Here is a 19,711-nt window from a genome sequence, read left to right as displayed (position 1 = left end):
AAGGCAGCCTTCAGGGCTCAGTTATCCTTCCCCACAGGGTGCCATTCCCACCCCACCACCCCCACCTCATTACGTGAAAACCCCACACACCAGTCTGCCTCCCCCAAGACTCCATCGCACCCAGTCAGTGTCCAGCAAGACTCAGGGAACTAAGACCTGCCCTGGGTGGGAGGTAGGGTCTCACAGTCCCGTTCCGATCCTGGCCCAGGGCTGGCTCGACTTTCAGTCTGAAACAGGAGATGCTGGTCAACTAGCAGAAGCTACTTCCTCTGAGGGGTGGGGTCACATCCAGTGGCTTTTCTCGTCATCTGAACTCCAGCTGCCCATTCCCCAGGGAGGATGGAAACAGCCTCTACTGAGGTAAGGCCCACAGGGAGCAGGAGCCAGAGGAGGGGCTTTAAGCCTGGCCTTCAAGGGGCTGTCAATCAAGGTGATGGTGACGGCCCAGTGGGAACCCTCTAAACGAGGCTCAGAGCCACCCGGGCCATGGACAAGGCATGGGAGAGCCCATTCATCTGCCCCATGAGACATCACTGCGGAAACACCAGAATGACCAAAATAAGAAACGGGGACACCACCGAATGCTGGTGAGGATGTGGGAAAATGGAATCACTCGTACATGGCTGGTGGGAATGTAAGATGATACGACCACCCTGGAAAACGATCTGGCAGTTTATTTTAAAATGAAACATGCAAATATCACACAACCCAATAACCACACTCTTGGGCATTTAGCCCATAGAAATGATAACATGTTCACAAAAAACTTAGGCGAGCATGTTCATGGCAACTTTATGTGATATAGGCCTAAATCGGAAACAACCCAGAAGCCCTTCAATGGGTGAGCAACTGTGGTGCACCCAGACCATGGGAGACCACTCAGCAACCAAAAGAAAGGAACAGTGATGTAAGCAACCACTTGGATGACTCTCAAGTGAATTATGCCTCGTGAAAAAGCTATCTCAAGAGTTACAGATCACATGATTCTATTTATAAAACATTACTGAAATGACCTAATTATAGAGATGGGAACAGATTAGCAGTTTGTGCGGAGACTGGGGGAGAGAGTGATGAAGAGGCTGGAGGACTTGGTTATAAAAGGGTGACAGGGAAGACCCCAGTATGTGCGAATTGATGGGAGCTGTGTATCTTGACCATGCTGGTGGGTACAGGAACCGGCACTTGTGATGAAAGCACAGTGGATTAAATGTACCACAGGTGATACAAGTGAAGACGACGAAACCTGAGTAAGACTGCTCGGCTGCATCTGTGTCAGTATTCCGGCTATGACAGCAGCTTGCAGTTCTGCAAGATGTCATCACTGAAGGAAACTGGGTAACGGGTACCAGGATCCTGCTGTATTATTTCCTCCAAGTGTATGCAAATTACCACTGCCTAAAAAGAAAAAGCCAACTCATTGGAAAAGACCATGATGCCAGGAAAGATTGAAGGCAGGAGGAGAAGGGGACGACAGAGGATGAGATGGTTGGATGGCATCACCGACTCGATGGACATGAGTTTGAGCAAGCTCCAGGAGACGGTGAAGGACGGGGAAGCCTGGTGTGCTGCAGCCCGTGTGGACATAGAGAGTCAGACACGACTGAGTGACCAACAGCAACAAAAATAAAAAATGTAGTTTAGACAGTCCGCCTGTTCACCTGACAGATACGTGTACTAGGCCAGGCCCGTCCTGGGGACTGGGAAAGCCAGGGGCCCCCCTCAGCAGAGCGACAGCTGTGACTCGAGTGCCTCACCACCAGAGGCCACCACGGAAAAGCCCCGGAGCCTCGCCTCGTGCCTGCCAGTCTAGGCGACCCAGTGCTCTGGGAGCACCCAGCCCCTTCTCTGTTCAAAACACACACACCTGCTACATCACTGAGGTCAGACAGCCCAGGGCCAGCACGGCTGACTGCTTTCTCGTTCTGAGGGAGACACACCTAGGGGTGAGCCAAAAGTTTACCACTCCCCAGCCCCTGTGGGAGACTGGACTGGTTCTCTGACCAGGCCCGGGGTAGTCTCCCTCAAGAGCTGACACGTAGAGCAGCCCGTTGAAGCCCACAACCCGCAGAGCCCGGACTCACCAGGGATTTCATGATTCATTTGTTTGGTTGGCCTGAATGTCCCAAGGAAGCTTCAGTGGAGTTTTCTTCCCCACATCAGAAGGAAGAAGCCTCAAAATGCTTAAAGGGGGACACCTCCCTAAGAACATCTCCCTAAAGGGGGTGGCAGTGAGTGTGAGGACCCAGAATTGGGCTCTAAGCCTAGCTGAGGCCCTGTGATCGCAATCAGGGTCCTTGTCCCCAACCTGTATTGTAGGCTGACACTGGCTTGAACGAGTCACTCTGTGCAGGGACCCACCCCACCCAGGGCACAATGGGACCCTCCACAGTCAAAGGCCTGTACAGAGGGCTAACCCTCCAGTTTCTCTCTCAGGGTGTGTATGCCAGAGTCCTGCTGATGCACCCACTCATTAGAGAGAGAGAGAAAGTGAACTAGGGAGGCCAGGCCAGATAGCCAGATGTGATGAAAGAGAAGTGAACTTATCTTGGATTCTCTCTGTCTCCGGGGGCACAGGTGATAAGTGGTGTGACTAATGGAGTGGATTTTGAGGCCTTGGGGCCTCTGTGGGTGGGAGGCATCACTCATCTGTGAGCACTGTACGCTCCCCACCACCCCGAGCCAGGGCAGGAAGATGGGGCCTGACTCTATAGTACAGCTCTCATTTCACAGGCATGAAATGCCAAGAAATACAGGCCGACACCTCTGCAGCCCCTTCCAGCATCCAGATGCAGCCAGTCTGTGTTCTTAACTCCTGCACTTCCTCCCACCTCAGGGCTTTTACACATGCTGTCCCTTCTGCCAGAAGGCGTCTCTCAGCTCCTCACGTCTCAGGGGTCACTTCCTCCCAGAGGCCTCCCCTGACTGCTCCCTAATCTTGCGTCTCTCAGGATCTCCATCAGAGCACCTGCCACGTTTGTCATGTGCTCATCTCAGCATTTACTTGCCAGTGGTTACAGGCCTGACGTGGATGGGGGACTCTGTCTGTCTTGGCACAGCAGGTCGTATCCCAGGCCCATGGTGACGTCTCAAGCACAAAAAGCTCTCAATAAGTATTTGCTAAATAAGAAAAAGAACCTCACCACTACAAAAAAACCCCTCCAGTGCCGAAAATCAGGATTTAGCCATAGTGAAGGCTTCCGGCACTTTAGAACCCGAGGTTCTAGTCCCGTCCCAACTTTGGAGCCTTTTCTTCTTGGTCCCGCCTTCCCACACCGACAGCCTCACCTTCCGCCCTCCCACCCCCTCAGCCTGCCCCTTCGAGCTTCAGAGAGACCTCCCACCCTTTCCCAAACATGCCACACTCTTCATGCACCGAAGCCCTCTTGCACATGCATCATCTCAGGCAAAACCCCTCTGCACATCCTCCGTGTTTCCTGCCCCCCGGCCCAGCCAGAGTCTGACCCTCTCCTCCGGAGCGCTCAGGCCCATGGCCAAGCCTCCAACTGAGTGTGTGTCCCATGTGCCTCGGCAGCCGGGCCCCAGTCCAGAGGGTGCACAACCATCATTTGCCAATGAACTTTAGAGGAAGCAAATGCCCTGAGACCCAGGGTGTTGGCGCCGGCCAGGATGCGACTGCGGTCCTCCCTGCCCTGTGTGCCACACTCGACACCAGCACAGTGAGCGGGGCCAACTCTGCGTCCATTCACTCTGGAAAGCTTCCAGACCTGCCCTGGGGAGCTTGGGGATCACTCCATGGTGACCGGCTCCTCCAGCTGGTTCCTGTGTGTATTTTTAAAGATTCTGAGAGAAGTGTCTGCTGAACCCTAGCACTGTCTGTGCACTGCACTGCTGAGCCCTGGGGACCATGTGCCTCCCTGCCTTCACCTTGGCCCAGCCAGTCCCTCACGCCCAGGATCAGACGGAATCCAGTTGTGCGAGGCTGCCTGGCCCCAGGCCCCAGACATCCAGCCCAGTCTCCCCACCCTACTGTGCACAAGCACTTGCTTCTTCTGAGAAGGAGCCCCCTTTGTCTCATTTCTGCCTTCTGCACCAAGATTTTACCCAGCAAACTCTCAGCTTGGAATAAATTTGCTTCTGCACGTTGTTTGTCTTTTTTAATGTCAAGATACAGAAGATAGCCAATCAGAGTTCAGGTGCTCAGAGGAGTGGCTGGTGTTCCCTAGCAACCTCCAGATGCTAGCCCCCCTGCAAATGCTTTCGAGGCCCAGCCCAGCCCTCAGGTCTGCTGGTGCCCAGGAACCGAGCAGGAAGCAGCCTCAACAGTGTGGGAGCCATGGCCACAAGCTCTGCAGAAGAGCCAGTGGACCCACCCGAGACCCCGTGCAAATGGAGCTGACCTCAAAGCTGACCTCCCTTGCTGGCTCTGCCAGGCTCCAGGGAGGGCTTATTGGAGGAAGGGCTGACTGAGAACCTGTAAGATCCCTCTTTGTCTCATGCAACGGGTCAACATGCAGCTAAACTGGGCGGCTCACTTGCTATGGTAAAAACAGAAGTCAAGGCTCCCCACCCCCTCGGCCTCCAATTCCTCTTTATTCCCCGTCTCCCTCCCCAAAGCAGAGGATGCTGGGAGAAAATCCCAGAACAGACTGGCCTCTGAGATCCACTTTCCTGTTGACGGCCTACATGCCCCCTGCTCCTGCCTCCCTGTGCCAGCCTGGAACCACCTCCCTCACTGCTCCTTAGAAGAACAACATCAAACTTTAATTTCAAACACCAGCAAGAGGGACTGGTGGCACTTCTCCCCACAACATCCTCCTGGGGAGCGAGTGCACACAGCCAGGTGCTTCCTAATTGCCTCCCCATCCTTCCCTCCTCTCTTGATTGAGAGCCAGCCCCCCAGACACCCCACACTGCCGCTCCCTGGTCCCTCGTCTTCCTGTCTTACCTTTCCTGCCCCTCTTTCATGCTGATCAATGGGCCACTTAAGGAATCCAATCACACCTCTGCTTTGAAACTTTTCAATGGTGCCACCACCCACCCAGTGGAACTGGAACAAACCCTTCAGTTGGGGGAGGGGAGTGGGGGGTGGCCTCAGGGCCTCCAGAACCTACACTGGCCTCCCACCCCGAAGTCCACAGGAGCGAAGAGGTTACCAAGGTGACACTCTGGGGAAGACAAAGCCACAAAGCTCAGGGAGTCCCAGCCCTGTCCAGAGGGGACGCGCTCAGGACACACTCCTGTTGGTGTCGGTTCCAACACTAACCGCAGACCTCACTGAGCGAGTGCTCCACCTACCCCCAGCCCTCATTATTAACAAGTCTGTAATGCAAGTTTGCCTACGTGCTAAGACTCATCTGTAACCTTTAAATCAACGCTCACGGCAGGGCTTTTGTGGCCACTGGCAGAGCCCGACACGCAGGTTCCCAGCTGACACTGAACAGGGCGACCCCGTCTTTCTGTTTCAGCTCATACTGTAAACACGCCTCCTATTCCTAGTCTACTTAATGCTGCACTTTCACGTTTGTGTGTTTTTGTTGCTGGTGGTGATTTCTCAGTTTGAAATGGCCCGAAGGACAGTGCTCAAGTGCGGTCCAGCGTTGTTAAGTGCAGGAAGGCTGTGACGTGCCTTATGGAGAAACCGTCTGTGTCAGACAAGCTTCGTTCAGGCCTGAGTTACGGTGTTATTGGCCGAATTCCACACTGACACATCAACAATATACTAAATAGGTGTCTTTAACAGAAGCCTCGGTGTTTTCTGCTGGCAGCTGATGAACATGCAAGGACTCTGCATTTCCCTTTGGAACAATGGCTCAGGATAGCTAATTCAGTGTCTGTGAGACATTACGTGTGTTAAGCACTGTGAATAATAAGCATGGATTGGACTTTGGCCAAACAAATCCTCAGAACAGGTATGTGAGGTAGGTCTGTCGTTGCCCCATTTTCCAGGTGGGGCTCAGAGAACTGCGGAGGCTCGGCCGAGCTCACCTTCCAGCCAGGCAGTATTGGGGCCAGGGCTTGAACCCAGGCTGCCTGAAGTCTGACCGCTCCCCCATGCCCTGGCTATGGCACCAACTCCATGAGGGTCACATGGAGGCAATAGCCTTGAGCAGGTCAACTGCTTCACCCAGAAAGTGGGGTGTGACATCCCAAGTGCTCTAAATGGGATCCAAAGAGCTGGCAGATATGAAGATGCCTTGTAATCCTGGGGTGGCCCCTGCAATTCCAGTCACCATGGTTTCTGGATGAAGGAGAGACTGATCACTTTCTGGAGGACAGCTGGAAGACATTAGGGTTGACTGGGTCTGGCAGGACGGACCAGAGTCACTGAAGGGAAGGAAAGGCGGGGTTTTTAGGTGGAGGGGTACTCTGAGCAGAGGAGCAGGGCAGAAGAGCTCAAAGCGTGGGCAGACAGATTCCAGCAGGGCCTGGCTTGGCGAAGTGGAATTCAGGTAATTCAGCTGGTGAAATGGAGCCAGGGGGCTCGAGAGAGGGCTGCCTCCTCTCGGACAGGGTCCTTGATTTCCTGGGGCTGCCCAGACAACGGGAACAGTGTGACCTTCTTGCCCAGAGAATCCCTCACAGTCCCTCTGAATGGGCCTGCAGTCGGAGGATTCCACAGCACGCAGACATGACTGCAGCTGGAGGTGCGTTATCGCCTCCTATCTCCACGGCCTGGCACACAAGGCAGCCCTGTGTCAGGCGCCAAGGCCATCTCAAGTCCAGAGTGTCCAGATGAACCTGCGCCTCCCTCCCTCACATCAGCCTTGTTCTCCTGGAGAGGGGACCCCCTGCACTCAGTGACACACTCCAGGAGCCTGGGGAGTCCCCACCCCCTCTTCCCCGGCCTCCCCCACAAACGCACATGTCACAGAGCCAGGTTTTTCTCCATCCCATCAGCCCGGTCCAGGCTGCCACTTCCTACCCTCCTGCCTCCCTGCTTCATAAGTGGCCCAACTCACCCAGAACCACTCTCCAGACAGTAACCCGAGGAGTTATTTAAAAGTACAAACTAAAAAAAAAAAAAAAATTAATAAAAAAAATAAAAGTACAAACTAGATTACTGCCTCCCTTTTCTCAAGTTCTGCAAAGGCTCCCCGTTCCATAACGTTGCCTACTTTGGCCTGCAACAGGCACTGCCCCTTCTTCACGCGCAGTTCCTGCACGTCCCCCTTGCTCATTCTGTTCCAGTCACGCTGCTGTTCTGCAAACACGGCAAGTGCGTGCTCACCTCAGGGCCTTTGAACCTGCTGCTCCTGTCTGTGATGCTCCCACCCCCATCTCTGCACACCTCCTCCTTCTTAACCTGCTCTCATCGCTGCTGCCCACTCAGGTCTTGGCTCAGGGGTCATATCCTTGATGGGTCCTCCCTGACCACCCTTGTCTACAGCTGCTATTCTTGCTCTGAGGACCTTGTTGGTTTTATCAGGCACTGATCAACCTACTGGTTCATTTGTCTTCTGTCCCTCTCCCCGACCAGATACACATCCTGGGTATCTAACATAGGTTCCTGAGAGTGTGTGTGTGTGTGTGTTAGTCACTCAGTTGTGTCTGACTCTTTGTGAGCCCATGGACTGTAGCCTGCCAGGCTCCTCTGTCCGTGGGATTCTCCAGGCAAGGATCCTGGAGTGGATTGCCATTTCCTTCTCCAGGGGATCTTCCTGACCCAGGGATTGAACCCAGGTCTCCCGCATTGCAGGCAGACACTTTACAGACTGACCCTGAATATTTTATAGAATTAAGATGTTTTCCCAGGACCAAGCCCAATACAGGGCTGGGCTCAGTAAATATTTATTGAATGACTGAACAAACCCATTTGGACAGCTGGATAGACTGAGGCTCAGGGAAGAATGATTTATTCCTGACTTGGAGCTAGAATCTAATGCCCAGGGCAAATACTCTGAAAAACTCCTTGTGAACTGGTACAGACACTATGGATAACAATATGGTGGTCCCTTAAAATACTAAAAATAAGAGCTACCATATGACCCTGCAATACCACTCTTGGGCATACGTCTGGAGAAAACCATGCCCTGAAAGGATACATGCACCTCAGAGTTCACCGGAGCACTGTTTACAACAGCCAAGACACTGAAGCAACCTAAATGTCCACTGACGGAGGAATGGATCAGGAAGTCGTGGTGCATACATACAATGGGATATTACACAGCCATTAAAAAGAATGAAATAATGTCATTTGCAGCAACATAGATAGACCTAGAGATTCTCACAGTGAGTGAAGTGAGTCATTCAGACAAAGAAGGAGAGATATTGCATGATATCCCTTATAGGCAGAATCTAAAAAGAAAATGACAAAAATGAACTTATTTACAAAACAGAAACAGATTCACAAACTTAGAGAATGAACTTAGGGTTGCCAAGGGGTAGAGACAGAGGGAAGGGATAGTTGGGGAGTTTGGGATAGACATGTACACACTGCTATATTTAAAACAGATAAACAACAAGGACCTACTGTATAGCACATGGAACTCTGCTCATGTTATGTGGCAGGCTGGATGGGAGGGGAGTTTGGGGGAGAATGGATACATGTGTATGTATGGCCAAGTCCCTTCACTGTTCACCTGAAACTATCAAAACATTGTTAATCAATACAATATAAATTGTATTCCCAATACAATATCCCAATATAAATTGTATTCCCAAAAACTATATCCCAATACAAAATTAAAAGTTTAAAAAAAATAAATAAAAAACAAAAAAGAGAAAAGATTCCTTTAGGTCAGGCCCCAACACACACACACACACACACACACACACACACACACACACACACACACAAACACACTATATGAGTACAATCTGGTGGGAGGTAAAGCTTGGAGCTTCTGTGTGAAGTTTAGCAATGAAGCCGTGCTTCAAGCAATGTCTTCCAGGCAAGGCCTATCTTATGTACAGATTTAAAAGGATCATGACCGAGTGAGTACTGGGCCAGGTACTACTTTATTCCACAGGCCTGGGAGGGGAGATGATCATCACTGATGTTTTATAGATGGGAGAACAGGCTTTTAGCTTTCTGGAGTGGCTGTGGGGCTTCCCTGGTGACTCAGTGGTAAAGAATCTGCCTGCCAGTGCAAGAGACTTGGGATCGATCCCTGGTCCGGGAAGATCCCACGTGCCTCGGAGCAACTAGGCCTGTGTACCGCGACTACTACTCAGCCTGTACTCTAGAGCCTGGGAACTGCCACTACTGAGCCCATGTGCTTCAACTACTGAAGCCCAAGGGCCTAGAGCCTGCACCCTGTAACAAGAGAAGGCCCCGTGATGAGAAGCCCATGCACCGCAATGAAGAGTAGCCCCCACTCACCACAACCAGAGAAAAGCCCTCGAAGCAGCAAAGACCCAACACAGCCATAAGTAAATAAAAATTATTAAAAAGGAGAAAAGAGTGGCTGCGTAGAAAAGTCTGCTCTGTGAGACCATGGTGGGCTGTATACTCTGCACAGGGTCTAATCCCTTAGTTTTCCCAGCTAAGTGGGTTGGCCTTTGATTGGGCGTCAGAAGTTTAAATGTCTATGGGACACCAGGCCTCTAATGCCTCTGGCCCCTGGCTGTCAGGTGGAGACCTGGGTGAGTGAAGCCAGAAATATCTGGACTTAAAAATAAATAAATAAAACCTCAAGATTAACAAACGGAGTTAGTTAATCCAAAGTTTAAAAAAAAAACCAACAAACTACTGTGCTGGCACACGCCCGCCTGCTGACATGGCCCGGGGCACAGAGGCTGCGACTGCTGGAGCTGCTGCCCTCAGACCTCCCCGCTCCTTCCAGAACCCCACCTCCTCTCCCCTACACCCCAGGAAGCCGGTCCCCAAGAACCTCCTGCAAAGGCAGGAGACCCTTGGGAACTTTGAAATAGAAGCAGGAGGCCCCTCTGGCGCTATGTCAGGTCTGCTGGGCAAAAGTAGAGAAACCCCTTCTGGTGGCAGGCCAGGTCTGGTTTCAGGCCCATGGCACCAGGGCACAGGGCACAGGGGACGGGGGACAGGAGAGCCCCACCAGGAACACAAATGGCCGCCCCCCCCCCCCAAGGCCCTGGAGCAGCTGCCTGGGAGGGACCTGCTCGGTTGCTGGGGCAACAGCCTTGGTGCCCTCCAGAAACAGCTGCTCCTTAGAAAGCCCTGCTCACATCCCCGTTGGGCTCAAGGTCTGAGGTGGTTCTGTCCTGACACGTTCAGGCTGGAGGGGCTGGAGGATGGGGTTAAGCAATGCCCTCCAGATAGACCCACAGTTCAGGTCAGCTGGTTCTCTGAGGACAGCGAGCTGCCAGATGACTCACAAGCTCCAGGGCATCTCCCCAGACGGAGGGCTGGCCGTGAACTGGCCTAGCATGAAAAGATGTAACTGTATCAGATCATCAAGTCCTCACCAGGCCTATCGTTCCCACTTCAAAGAGGAAGACAGTGAGGCTCAGAGAGTAGCGAACAGCCCCAGGTCAGGCGGCCAGGATCTGAGCTCCGGCGTTCTGATTCCAGAGCCGGCACTCGTAGCTGCTGCTTCACCACCCTGCCCAGGGGCGGAGGCAGGTGCCACTCAGCCAGGCCTGCGAGATCTTGGCCAGGCCAGTTCCCCAGTCAGGACCCTAGTCTTGGTCCTCACGCAGGGTCTGGCGATATCCTCTGAGTGGGTTAGCTGGCGGTGCCTCTGGCTCTGCTGCCCATGGCGACAGAGGTCTGGTGCTCCTGGACCAGAGCCCCAGCATATGGACGAAAAAGGTGCCCTGCTCTGTGATTACGGCCACCCAGCGCCCTTCTCCCCTGGATGTGCAGTCCTGGACACTTTGACCCTTCACCAGAAAACACCAGAACCCCTGATATGGGTTTCCCAGTCACTCAGGACTTTCCCAGCTTGGCTAAATCTCACTACAGCCTCAAAGCAGAGACCAGAATGAGGCCACTTGTCCCAGGTCACATAGCTGGTTGACGGGGTACTGTGACTGGAACGAGGATGTGAAACTCTCAAATTCCAGGGTCTGAGGAGATAGTAATTCCAGTGATTCTCAAGCCAGATTCCAGGGACCCCCAAGAGGGCCTGGGGAGGCTGGCTGACTCCCAGCCAGGGCCCTCGGAGGGGCTCCATTTTCCTTTTCCCCTCCATGTGGGGGGGAAATACCATTTCCCCATCTGGTATTTTGAGCTCCACCAGACTAATTCAACCTCTTCATAGTACAAATGAGGAAACTGAGGGTCAGAAAGGCAAACGCGCTCCCTGAAGAGCAGGTACCACACCAACAACCTCTCCTGGGGCTCTGAGTGTGTGTGTTCCCCATGCCCCCCGCCCCCCACCCTGCAGACCACTGGCTCCAGACATTCAGGGAGGCACCCAACTGTGGCCGAGCCCCACCTCCTCCAGCTCCTAACCAGCATGCTGTTTCTCAAAAAACATTTCTACCATTACCGCGACTGTATCCAGTCAGCAACCTGTCAGGCAACATTCACCCCTCACCACCCGTTCTGTGCTGGAATCTCCTGCAAGAATCCTTTTATTTCTCCCCGGAGACCTGCCTGCAAAGTTGGCTCTGCCAGAAGCTCTGCTGAGGCCCCTGCCCTACCCCACAGGACACCTTATTACCACCACCCCTGGGAGTCCAAGCTTTAAAGAGATGCCAGCAGTTACTGAATCGTGATTTGTCTCGTACATTAAAGCTATAAATTCTAGTAAGGAGGTGCTGACAGGTAGAAGATGGCCCGTTACCGGGCCACTATGGCTCCAGCCCAACGCAAAAACTTGACGTGGACAGCCCCTGCCTGGCCTGGCGGAGGAGTAGGGGGTGGAGGATCCAAGATTTGGCTTTTCAAATACTATCTGACTTGTCAAATGCCAGCTCTAGCATGTGAACCTCGCTGCGGCCTTTCCAAAACTTTAAGGTCCCAGGAGCCCAGCCTGGGGAGTGCCAGTTAAAAGAAAGGGCCTCTAAAACCATCCTCACTACTGGAGGGCTGACGTCAAACCCTGGTAACGGGTCACAAAAAGCCTGGCTTTTGACAAGCTGTCACAGGACCCTGCGTCCAGTGTGCAAAGCCAGACACTGCCAGGCCCTGTGCACCTCGATTGCTGGCCTCTTTCATCATTCTGAATGACCAAGCGAATCCCAGAATAGAAAGACGGTGTTAACAGGCTCATTCACTGTGCCTGGAGTGACAGGTGGCCTATCGGGTGACAGAATTTGGAGCCAAGAACCCTGGGCGGCTGAGAGACAAGATGAGATGAACGGTGCAGCAGTGAATGGGGAAAACCGTGAGTTCAGCTCAGGTCAGCCCAGGCTGGCCACCTTCTGTGGTGCCAGGCCTGGGGACAGGGACACAGGAAGGGAGAGGGCCTGGCCCTCAGAGCTTATATTAAGGTCCTCCGTTCAGGATCCCACGTTAGACAGTTACACAGAGCAGCAGACACGTGGGAAATGCCCTAGTGACTCCGGCGGGTCACAGACACGGTCTGAGGCTAAACCACCAGAGGAAGGTGCAGGACCAGGGAGGGGGCAACCCCAGGGGGCTCCTGGGTAAAGCAGTGGGGACTGTTGGTGACTGTGGACAGGGGTGTTACCAAATTGGAGCCTGACGAGAAGGGGACAATTTGCACTGGGGAGAAGTTTCTAATCCATCCTCTCGTTATGACAAGCGAGGCCGCACGCTGGCCCCTGGGTGGGCACCAGGGACCCAGGATGAGTAGTCCTCGACCTCAGGAAACTCACAATGAAGTACAGCTCCACCGACTGGGTGCAGCCACGTGGAGTACTGCAGCAGAAAGCCTGGGACTGACTAAACAGAGAGAAAAAGTATTCGTCGCTCAGCCGTGTCCGACTCTTTACCACCCCGTGGACTGCAGACCACCAGGCTCCTGTGTCCACGGAGTTTTCCAGGCAAGAAGACTGGAGTGGGTTGCTATTTCCTACTGCAGGGGCTCTTCCCGACCCAGGGACTGAACCCGGGTCTCCTGCATTGCATGCAGATGCTTTACCATCTGAGCCACCAGGGAAGCTCGGGCCACCAGGGAACAAGAGTTCCTGCAACTGACAAGTGGCGTGTGTCACAGATCTGCCACAGATGGGCGTGACACGTGTGCACCATGAGCCGTGCCCAGTGCACACGAGGGGTGGGGGGCTTTGAGGGACTGGAGTAGGAGCCGGGAAGTCTTCAAATACCTAGGAGACTGTCACATACACACATGGTCCCGGTCATCACAGTGCAACCAAAGGGGGTCACGAAGGTGGGGGTCCAAGGGGAAGAGATGTTGCCTCATCCTAAGGAGGCGTTTCTAAGGGGCAAAGCTGCTTAGGAGGCGGTCAGCTAGGCTGGACCCAGGCACAGTGGATGCAGGGAGGGACTCATGTTCCCACAGGTGTGGCCTCTAAGATGCCTCCCAGGCCTAAGATGTTTGCTCTTTCTTCGCTTCCTACTTCACACTCAGTTCTCGATGTGACATCAGACATCTTTTTTGTGTGTATGACATTCACTGTTAATTCTTTTTTGGCGTCCAGAGAATTGGTTCTAACAATCAGAGGAGGGGCAGGAGAATGTTCAGATGGCCAAGCTACAAAGGAAATAAGGACGGACTACCTCTAAGACAGCACGGTCAGGGCTGGACCTGGACTTCCTCTGGACAGTCTGGGGCACAGAGCCCCTACCTGAGACGGGAAACCCCCTCCTGAGAATATGAGGGCGGCCGGAACTGGCTATCCTGGCTCTCACCTCCCCCCACACTTGCTGCTGAGTTGAGGGAAGCCTGTAGGTCGGGAGGCCCTGAGTGTGAGCACCATTCTGCACTGACTCATGGTTATGACTAAGGCTCCCATTGGTAAGAAGGGAAGGATACGGGCTCGCCCTGTTCACTGCCCTAGGACTGCCACAAGATTCATCTTCCCACAGATGGGAAAGGGCTTGGCAGGTGAGGAACCATCATTACAACTGCCTGTGTGTGTGTGTTAGCAGCTCAGTTGTGTCCAATTCTTTGCGATCCCATGGACTGCAGCTCGCCAGGCTCCTCTGTCTATGGGATTCTTCAGGCAAGAGGGGCCTGCATATTGAGCCAGGGGCCCACAGGGCACCTGTCTGACCCCAGGCCCTCCAAGCACTCAAGGGCCCAGAAGCTGGGGGTTTCTGGCCTGGGGCAGAAGTGAGGTGTCCTGTCCCTCCAGGGGGCAGGCTCAGGAAAATTCAGGGTCCTGAGGACCCCAGCCACCTGCCCATCCCCCGGGGCCACGCCTGCATACCTGTGTTAATATTTTAGGGTGGTGACCTCTGGTGTCCCTGCCTCGCCAAGCACCCCTCTAACTCCTCTCTGCCCCCCTCTCCATGCCAACCCCCCATGTCCACAGTGTCCAGGCCTCTGCATGGCTGCTCCCTGCCTGCACCACCCCCACTCCTGCACCCTACTGCCTCTCCCGCTTCTGGTCTACTCCGAGCACTCCTCGCTCTGAGACTTCCCTGACTGCCCTCCCGCCCCGGCCCGGTGCCCCTCACTGGGTCACCCCCTGTGACCGGTTTAGAGGCGTCACAGGCCTCTGCCATCACACTGTTTCACAGGCCTTACTCTTCTCCTCCTCCCTTTAGATCCTGAGTCTCCGGAAGGCAAGGACCACGTGCTTCCCATGCCCGTGGCACCCAGAAGGGGTCCCCCCAGAGAGTGCCCGCTGCCACTCACGAGGCAGGATCCTCTGACTTCACCCCCAAAGCAGCGCAGGGCTGCAGGGCCTTCCCCCTCACGCGGCCATACCCCTCTCTACGCGATGTTTCTCCTGCCACCTCTAAAAGCACAATATGGTGACACGCGGGAAGATCTCTTTGAAAGAAAACCTACCCAGGGGAAGGTCAGCAGCTTCCCAATCCCATCCACAGAACCCTGCCCTTGCAATGGCACAGTGTGAGACGCCCCCGTAAGGACTGGTTGAATATTAGCGACTAATAGTCATAGGTACCGGTGTTTTTCGCCTGCTCAGGCATCGGCAGCTATGGCCCTGTCACTCTCCGAGGTCCTTACATTTGATCCCCACGAGGAGATGTTTTCACCATTGCCCTTTGTGCTGCTGAGGAAACGGAAGCTCAGAGAGGCTGAGGGATTTGCTCAGCATCACCCAGCAAGCTGTGTTCTATCTACTAAGTGAGGGAAAACCTTTCAGGTTTCAATCTCCAGAAACCAACCTTCACAGCATCTGGTTGCACAACAAAAATACAAGTTTGCTGGCAAGGAGACTGACAACACACGTTCCTATAAAGCTTGGAAGTCACCACAGAAAGCCTGGTTTCCCCTTTCTGCTGGCGGACTCCGGCTAGCATTTACTTTTATACAGACCTCAAGCCCAAGCCAGCATTCTGAAGAGCACCTGGAGAAAGTGGACTTGACCTTGACCTTACCTTCCACCCCTCTGGGAGCTGCTCTGCCCTGATGTTTTGCAAGCATTACCTATCACCCGCCTCCCCCAGGCTTTGGGCTGTCCTGCCAGGCCCTTTTCCGCTCTCACAAAGAGACTTGTGACATCACTTGCCCCTCAAATGGTCCCTTCCCCTCCTAGGACTGATCTGTAAAGGCTGGGCACGGCACTAGGCGGGGATGACACAGTTTCCACCTGGTGTGCTGCTTCTGGTTGATTAGTAGCACCTGCCTGTGTTAAGGATCCTGAAGCTGTGCCCAGGCTCCACACAGCCACCGCAGGCGTGGGAACCAAGGCTGCCTCTGGGGAGACAGCCCTCCTGGGAGATGAGCAGCCTTTTAAAAATTCTGCTAGAACCCAGCCAAGTAAAGCTGAGGGCTGCGGTGTGCATTAACTTGGAGAGTTAACCCGAAGAGTTTGTTATTCAGACACCACCTATTCTTCCTTTCAAATATACCTCCTTAAAATGGGCTAGTGCATGAGGTACCCAGCCACAGAAACAGAAAGTAGAAGTGTGATTTGCGGGGGCTGGAGGAGGAGGGAACGGGTAGAGTCTCAGCTCTGCAAAGATAAAAAGAGATGGAGGGCAGCGATAGCTGTAAAAGATGTGAACTGTGCCTCACACTACTGAACTGTGCATTTAGAAGCAGTTTCAGCAGTAAAGTTCTATGTATACTTAACCGCAATTAAAAAAAAAAAAAGGGCTAGTGAGAGTCCACTGAGGAATCCTCTACAAATGAGCCCCAGTCATCACACTGAATTTTCACCAAAATCCAGAAGTCACAAGTAAAATATTTAAAGCTACTTTAAGCATGAATTTTCTGATTTGACTTAAATGTATTTATGAGCAGGGGCTGACTAATAATCTGAGATGACTATTTCCTGAGATTCAGGAAATAGAAATTTAAAAAGCGGGGTGGGGAACAGCAGAATTCAAACAGGGCTTCCCTGGTGGTGCAGTGGATTAAGACTCCATCTGCCAATGCAGGGGACATAGGTTTGATCCCTGGTCTGGGAAGATCCCACTTGCTGTGGAGCAACGAAGCCCGTGTGCCACAACTACTGAGCCTGTGCTCTAGAGCCTGGGAGCTGCCGCTACTGAGCCCACGTGCCGCAACTACTGAAGCCCTCACACCGAGAGTGTGTGCTCCAGAACCACAACGGGAAGCCCACACACTGCGACGAAAAGCAGCCCCCACTTGCTCCAACTAGAGAACACCCGAGCTGAGCAATGAAGAGCCAGTGCAGACAAAAATAAATAATAAACAAAATTTTAAAATGCAAATAGAAAATTAAAAAGACTGGAGGTCTACAAGGGTAGAGATGGATGTGTTAGTATTAGAACCTTGGAAAGGAGTTAGAAGGAAGGTAAATGTGGAGGTTAAAAAAATTAAAACTTGGGACTTCCCTAATGGTCCAATGGTTAAGGACCCACCTGGCAATGCAGGGGATGCAGGTTGGACCCCTGGTCTGGGAACCAAGACTCCACATGCCACAGAGCAACTAAGCCCGTGCGCCCCAACTACTGAAGCCTGCGCATTCCGGAGTCCACGCACCACAACTACAGAGTTTGTGTGCTGCAACTCAGGCTCAACGCAGACAAATAAATACTTAAATAAAACAAAAAAAGAACTATAAATACCCTGTATAACAGTACAGAGAAGTTACAAAGTCACTTTAATCCCAGTGCCCTAACACAACCACTATGCCATCATTCTACACCAGAACTTTCAAACTGGGCTTCCCCAACGGCTCAGTGGGTCAAGAATCTGCCTGCAATGCAGGAGATGCAAGAGATGTGGGTTTGATCCCTGGGTCAGGAAGATCCCCTGGAGGAGGAAATGGCAACAACCCACTCCAGTATTTTTGCCTGAAAAATCCCACAGACAGAGGAGCCTGGCAGGGTGCCGTTCAAAGGATCGATAAGAGTTAGGTACGACTAAGCATGAGCCATTCTGGAATGGCAATCTGGCTAAAAAGAAGTAGAAACTTCTGCTTTGGCCTTCTTAAACAAAAGCAGTTGGCAGAAAAGAAAGAGCAGTGAGTCAGGATTTCAAATCTTGGTTAAGCTGTGTGACTCCAGTTAAGTCACTTCACCTCTCTGTTCCATCATTTCTAAAGACAGCAGTGCTAACTACAACCCGCCTCCCTCAGCGAGGGAAGCAACAGGGCTCTGTGCACTGCTGAAGCAGTATGTGAAAGGGCGTTAGCAGTAAGTGGGGAGCGCTGAAGAAGTTTTCCCTAGATGACTAATGATCAGTATGAAAACTTGATGATGTCAGTGATGATGATGTAAGCATTTGGAAGCGCTGATGTTACTTAATCAAGCTCACCAAGCCCAGCCAGGCCCGGCCCGGACCTTGCAGACCCGAACCTGTCCCAGTTCCCTCCACACACCAAAAGCCTTACACCTCAGGGTCTTGCCCCTATGCAGTTCCCAATCTGCCTTGGCCTGCCTCCTTCCCATCCTCCACCCCACTTTCCCTGAGGTGCCTTCCCCATCCTCTCTGAGAAAGTCCTTCTCGGCAACTATGTTTCCTTCAGGGCTCTGATCTCAATTATACAGTATCCTGTGTATCCTTACTTGCTTGGATGGGGTCTCCAAGCTCCCTGAGGAAAGAGACCAAGTTTGTCTTGTTCCCTCTTCTTCCCCTGGCTCAGCGCGTGGCATGAGTGGCCGATTGTTTGGAAAGGGGCGTGGAGGTGGGGGCGGGGAGGAGCTGGCTGGGATGAACCCAAGTCCTCTTCCCCTGGACTGTTCCCACACACTGCTGCGCGTGCCCCCTTTGGGGAAACTGCTGTGGCAGCAGTAGCGCTGGCTGCCCTGCCTTCACAGGTACCGCCGGACAAGCCCAGTTCCTCCCACCCTGCAGGCTGACACCTGCTGACTGCTACCACTCCCTGTGCTGGGCCAACAGCACCTCATGCAGCCTGGGAAGGCAAGAACATTCCAGGAGAGCCTGGACCTATTACTGTATTCACAGCACTTAAGAGCAGACTCCTTATCACAGCCCGGGGAAGCAAACGGCCCAATGGAGTGATGACCGCACCGAAATAAACCCTGGCTGAGTGCCTGGTGGACTCTGACAGCTCTGGGCAGGCTTCTCTAGCCTGACTCAGATCCCCAGACCCCTGGATAACCAGCCCCTGCCTTCCCTCTCCTACCCGAGGCAACCTCCCCTAAAAATCTCCATCCACTTGGAGTTTTCCCCTGCTTTTGAGGTCCTCTCTAAAGCCTGCCTCAGTTGGCTTCATCTTCCCCATCAGAGCCCCACACTCAACAAAGAGCCATCAGATGACCAACTCCTCTCCAAACACCACGTGCATCTGAACTTTCCCAGGCATGGGACAGGGATGGTCTTTAAATATTCCACATCTTCTCTGGATATCAATAAGAGCAGGGCTAACATTTCTTAAGTGCTTCCACTGTGCCAGGCACCAAGCTGAGTGCTTTACACACATATATACACACACACTCACTCTCACACTGTGACTCGTGTGATATCAGTATTAGCACCTCTATTTTGCAGATGAAGAAACTGAGGCCCGGAGAGATTAAGCGACTTGCCAAAGCCTCAGAGCTCCAGGCAGCAGTCTAGGATCTGGATCCCGGCAGTATGACTCCAGATCTATGCTCTTAGCTACCGGGCTGCACAGCCCCTGGCACGTGGGCTTCAGGACACGGCTGGGCTTTGTAAGCACCGGGTTCTGCCTCCCAGGGGAGCAGCACGGTCCAGTGTGGATCGTCAGCGCAGTCGCTCTGCCACAACGTCCAGATCACCTATTGTGTGCTCAGTGTGTGCCCTCCCGGAGCAGACTTGAACCAACACAGCTCTGTGCCTGGGGACCTTGGGATTGTGCAGAGGAGAGGAAGAGAGGTGGACAAAAAAGTCCTATTTGTTGAAGCAACCAAGTTGTTACCATATCTGCTTTGGCAAGGCTGAGAGGTTCCTTAGAAAAAGCATAGAGAAACAGGAACTTGAGACCCCAGGTAGTTAGGCAACGGTTCATCTCTGAAACACATGGGCGAACCCAAAGCGTGTTAGAACTTTCTCACTAGCTCGAGGGACCAAGATTGATTCGGCTGAACGGCAGAGCTAGAAGGATCTAGCTCCTGCCAAGAAACAAATGGGGAACCTGAGATCCCGGGGCTTGTTGGAGGCCACCTACCAACTCCTGGAGAAGCATGGCTCCTGCTCCCCACAACCCGTCCTCTCCAAGCCCCTGGGGCTGGAAGCAAAATCAGGACAAAAGGCTTTCAGGCCATCTGGGTCCTTGAAACCACCAGGGGTTGAGGTAAGTGCCCACAGGGACTGAAAGGTTAAAAGCTTTCTTGGTGGAGATGGGCGCTAGCTCTTACCTTCAGGGA

General features: G+C 53.1%; 1 protein-coding gene across 5 annotated transcripts in view; it reads right to left on the bottom strand.

The window, feature by feature from the left end:
- The window catches only part of DLGAP4 (DLG associated protein 4), a 141,083-nt gene that overhangs the window by 33,195 nt on the left and 88,177 nt on the right, over positions 1-19,711 (bottom strand). The window contains exon 1 of one of the 5 annotated variants that reach the window (XM_018057811.1): positions 1,244-1,399. The exons of the other annotated variants lie outside the window; for them this stretch is intronic. Coding sequence (XP_017913300.1) covers positions 1,244-1,319 — 76 coding nt within the window. The 5' untranslated portion in view covers positions 1,320-1,399. Of the gene's footprint in view, positions 1-1,243; positions 1,400-19,711 lie in introns of those variants that run through there. 5 annotated transcript variants of the gene reach the window in all.

This window comes from Capra hircus, chromosome 13 (genome assembly GCF_001704415.2).
Source record: "Capra hircus breed San Clemente chromosome 13, ASM170441v1, whole genome shotgun sequence".
NCBI lineage: Eukaryota > Metazoa > Chordata > Mammalia > Artiodactyla > Bovidae > Capra > Capra hircus.
This window is presented reverse-complemented; position numbering and strand designations above follow the sequence as displayed.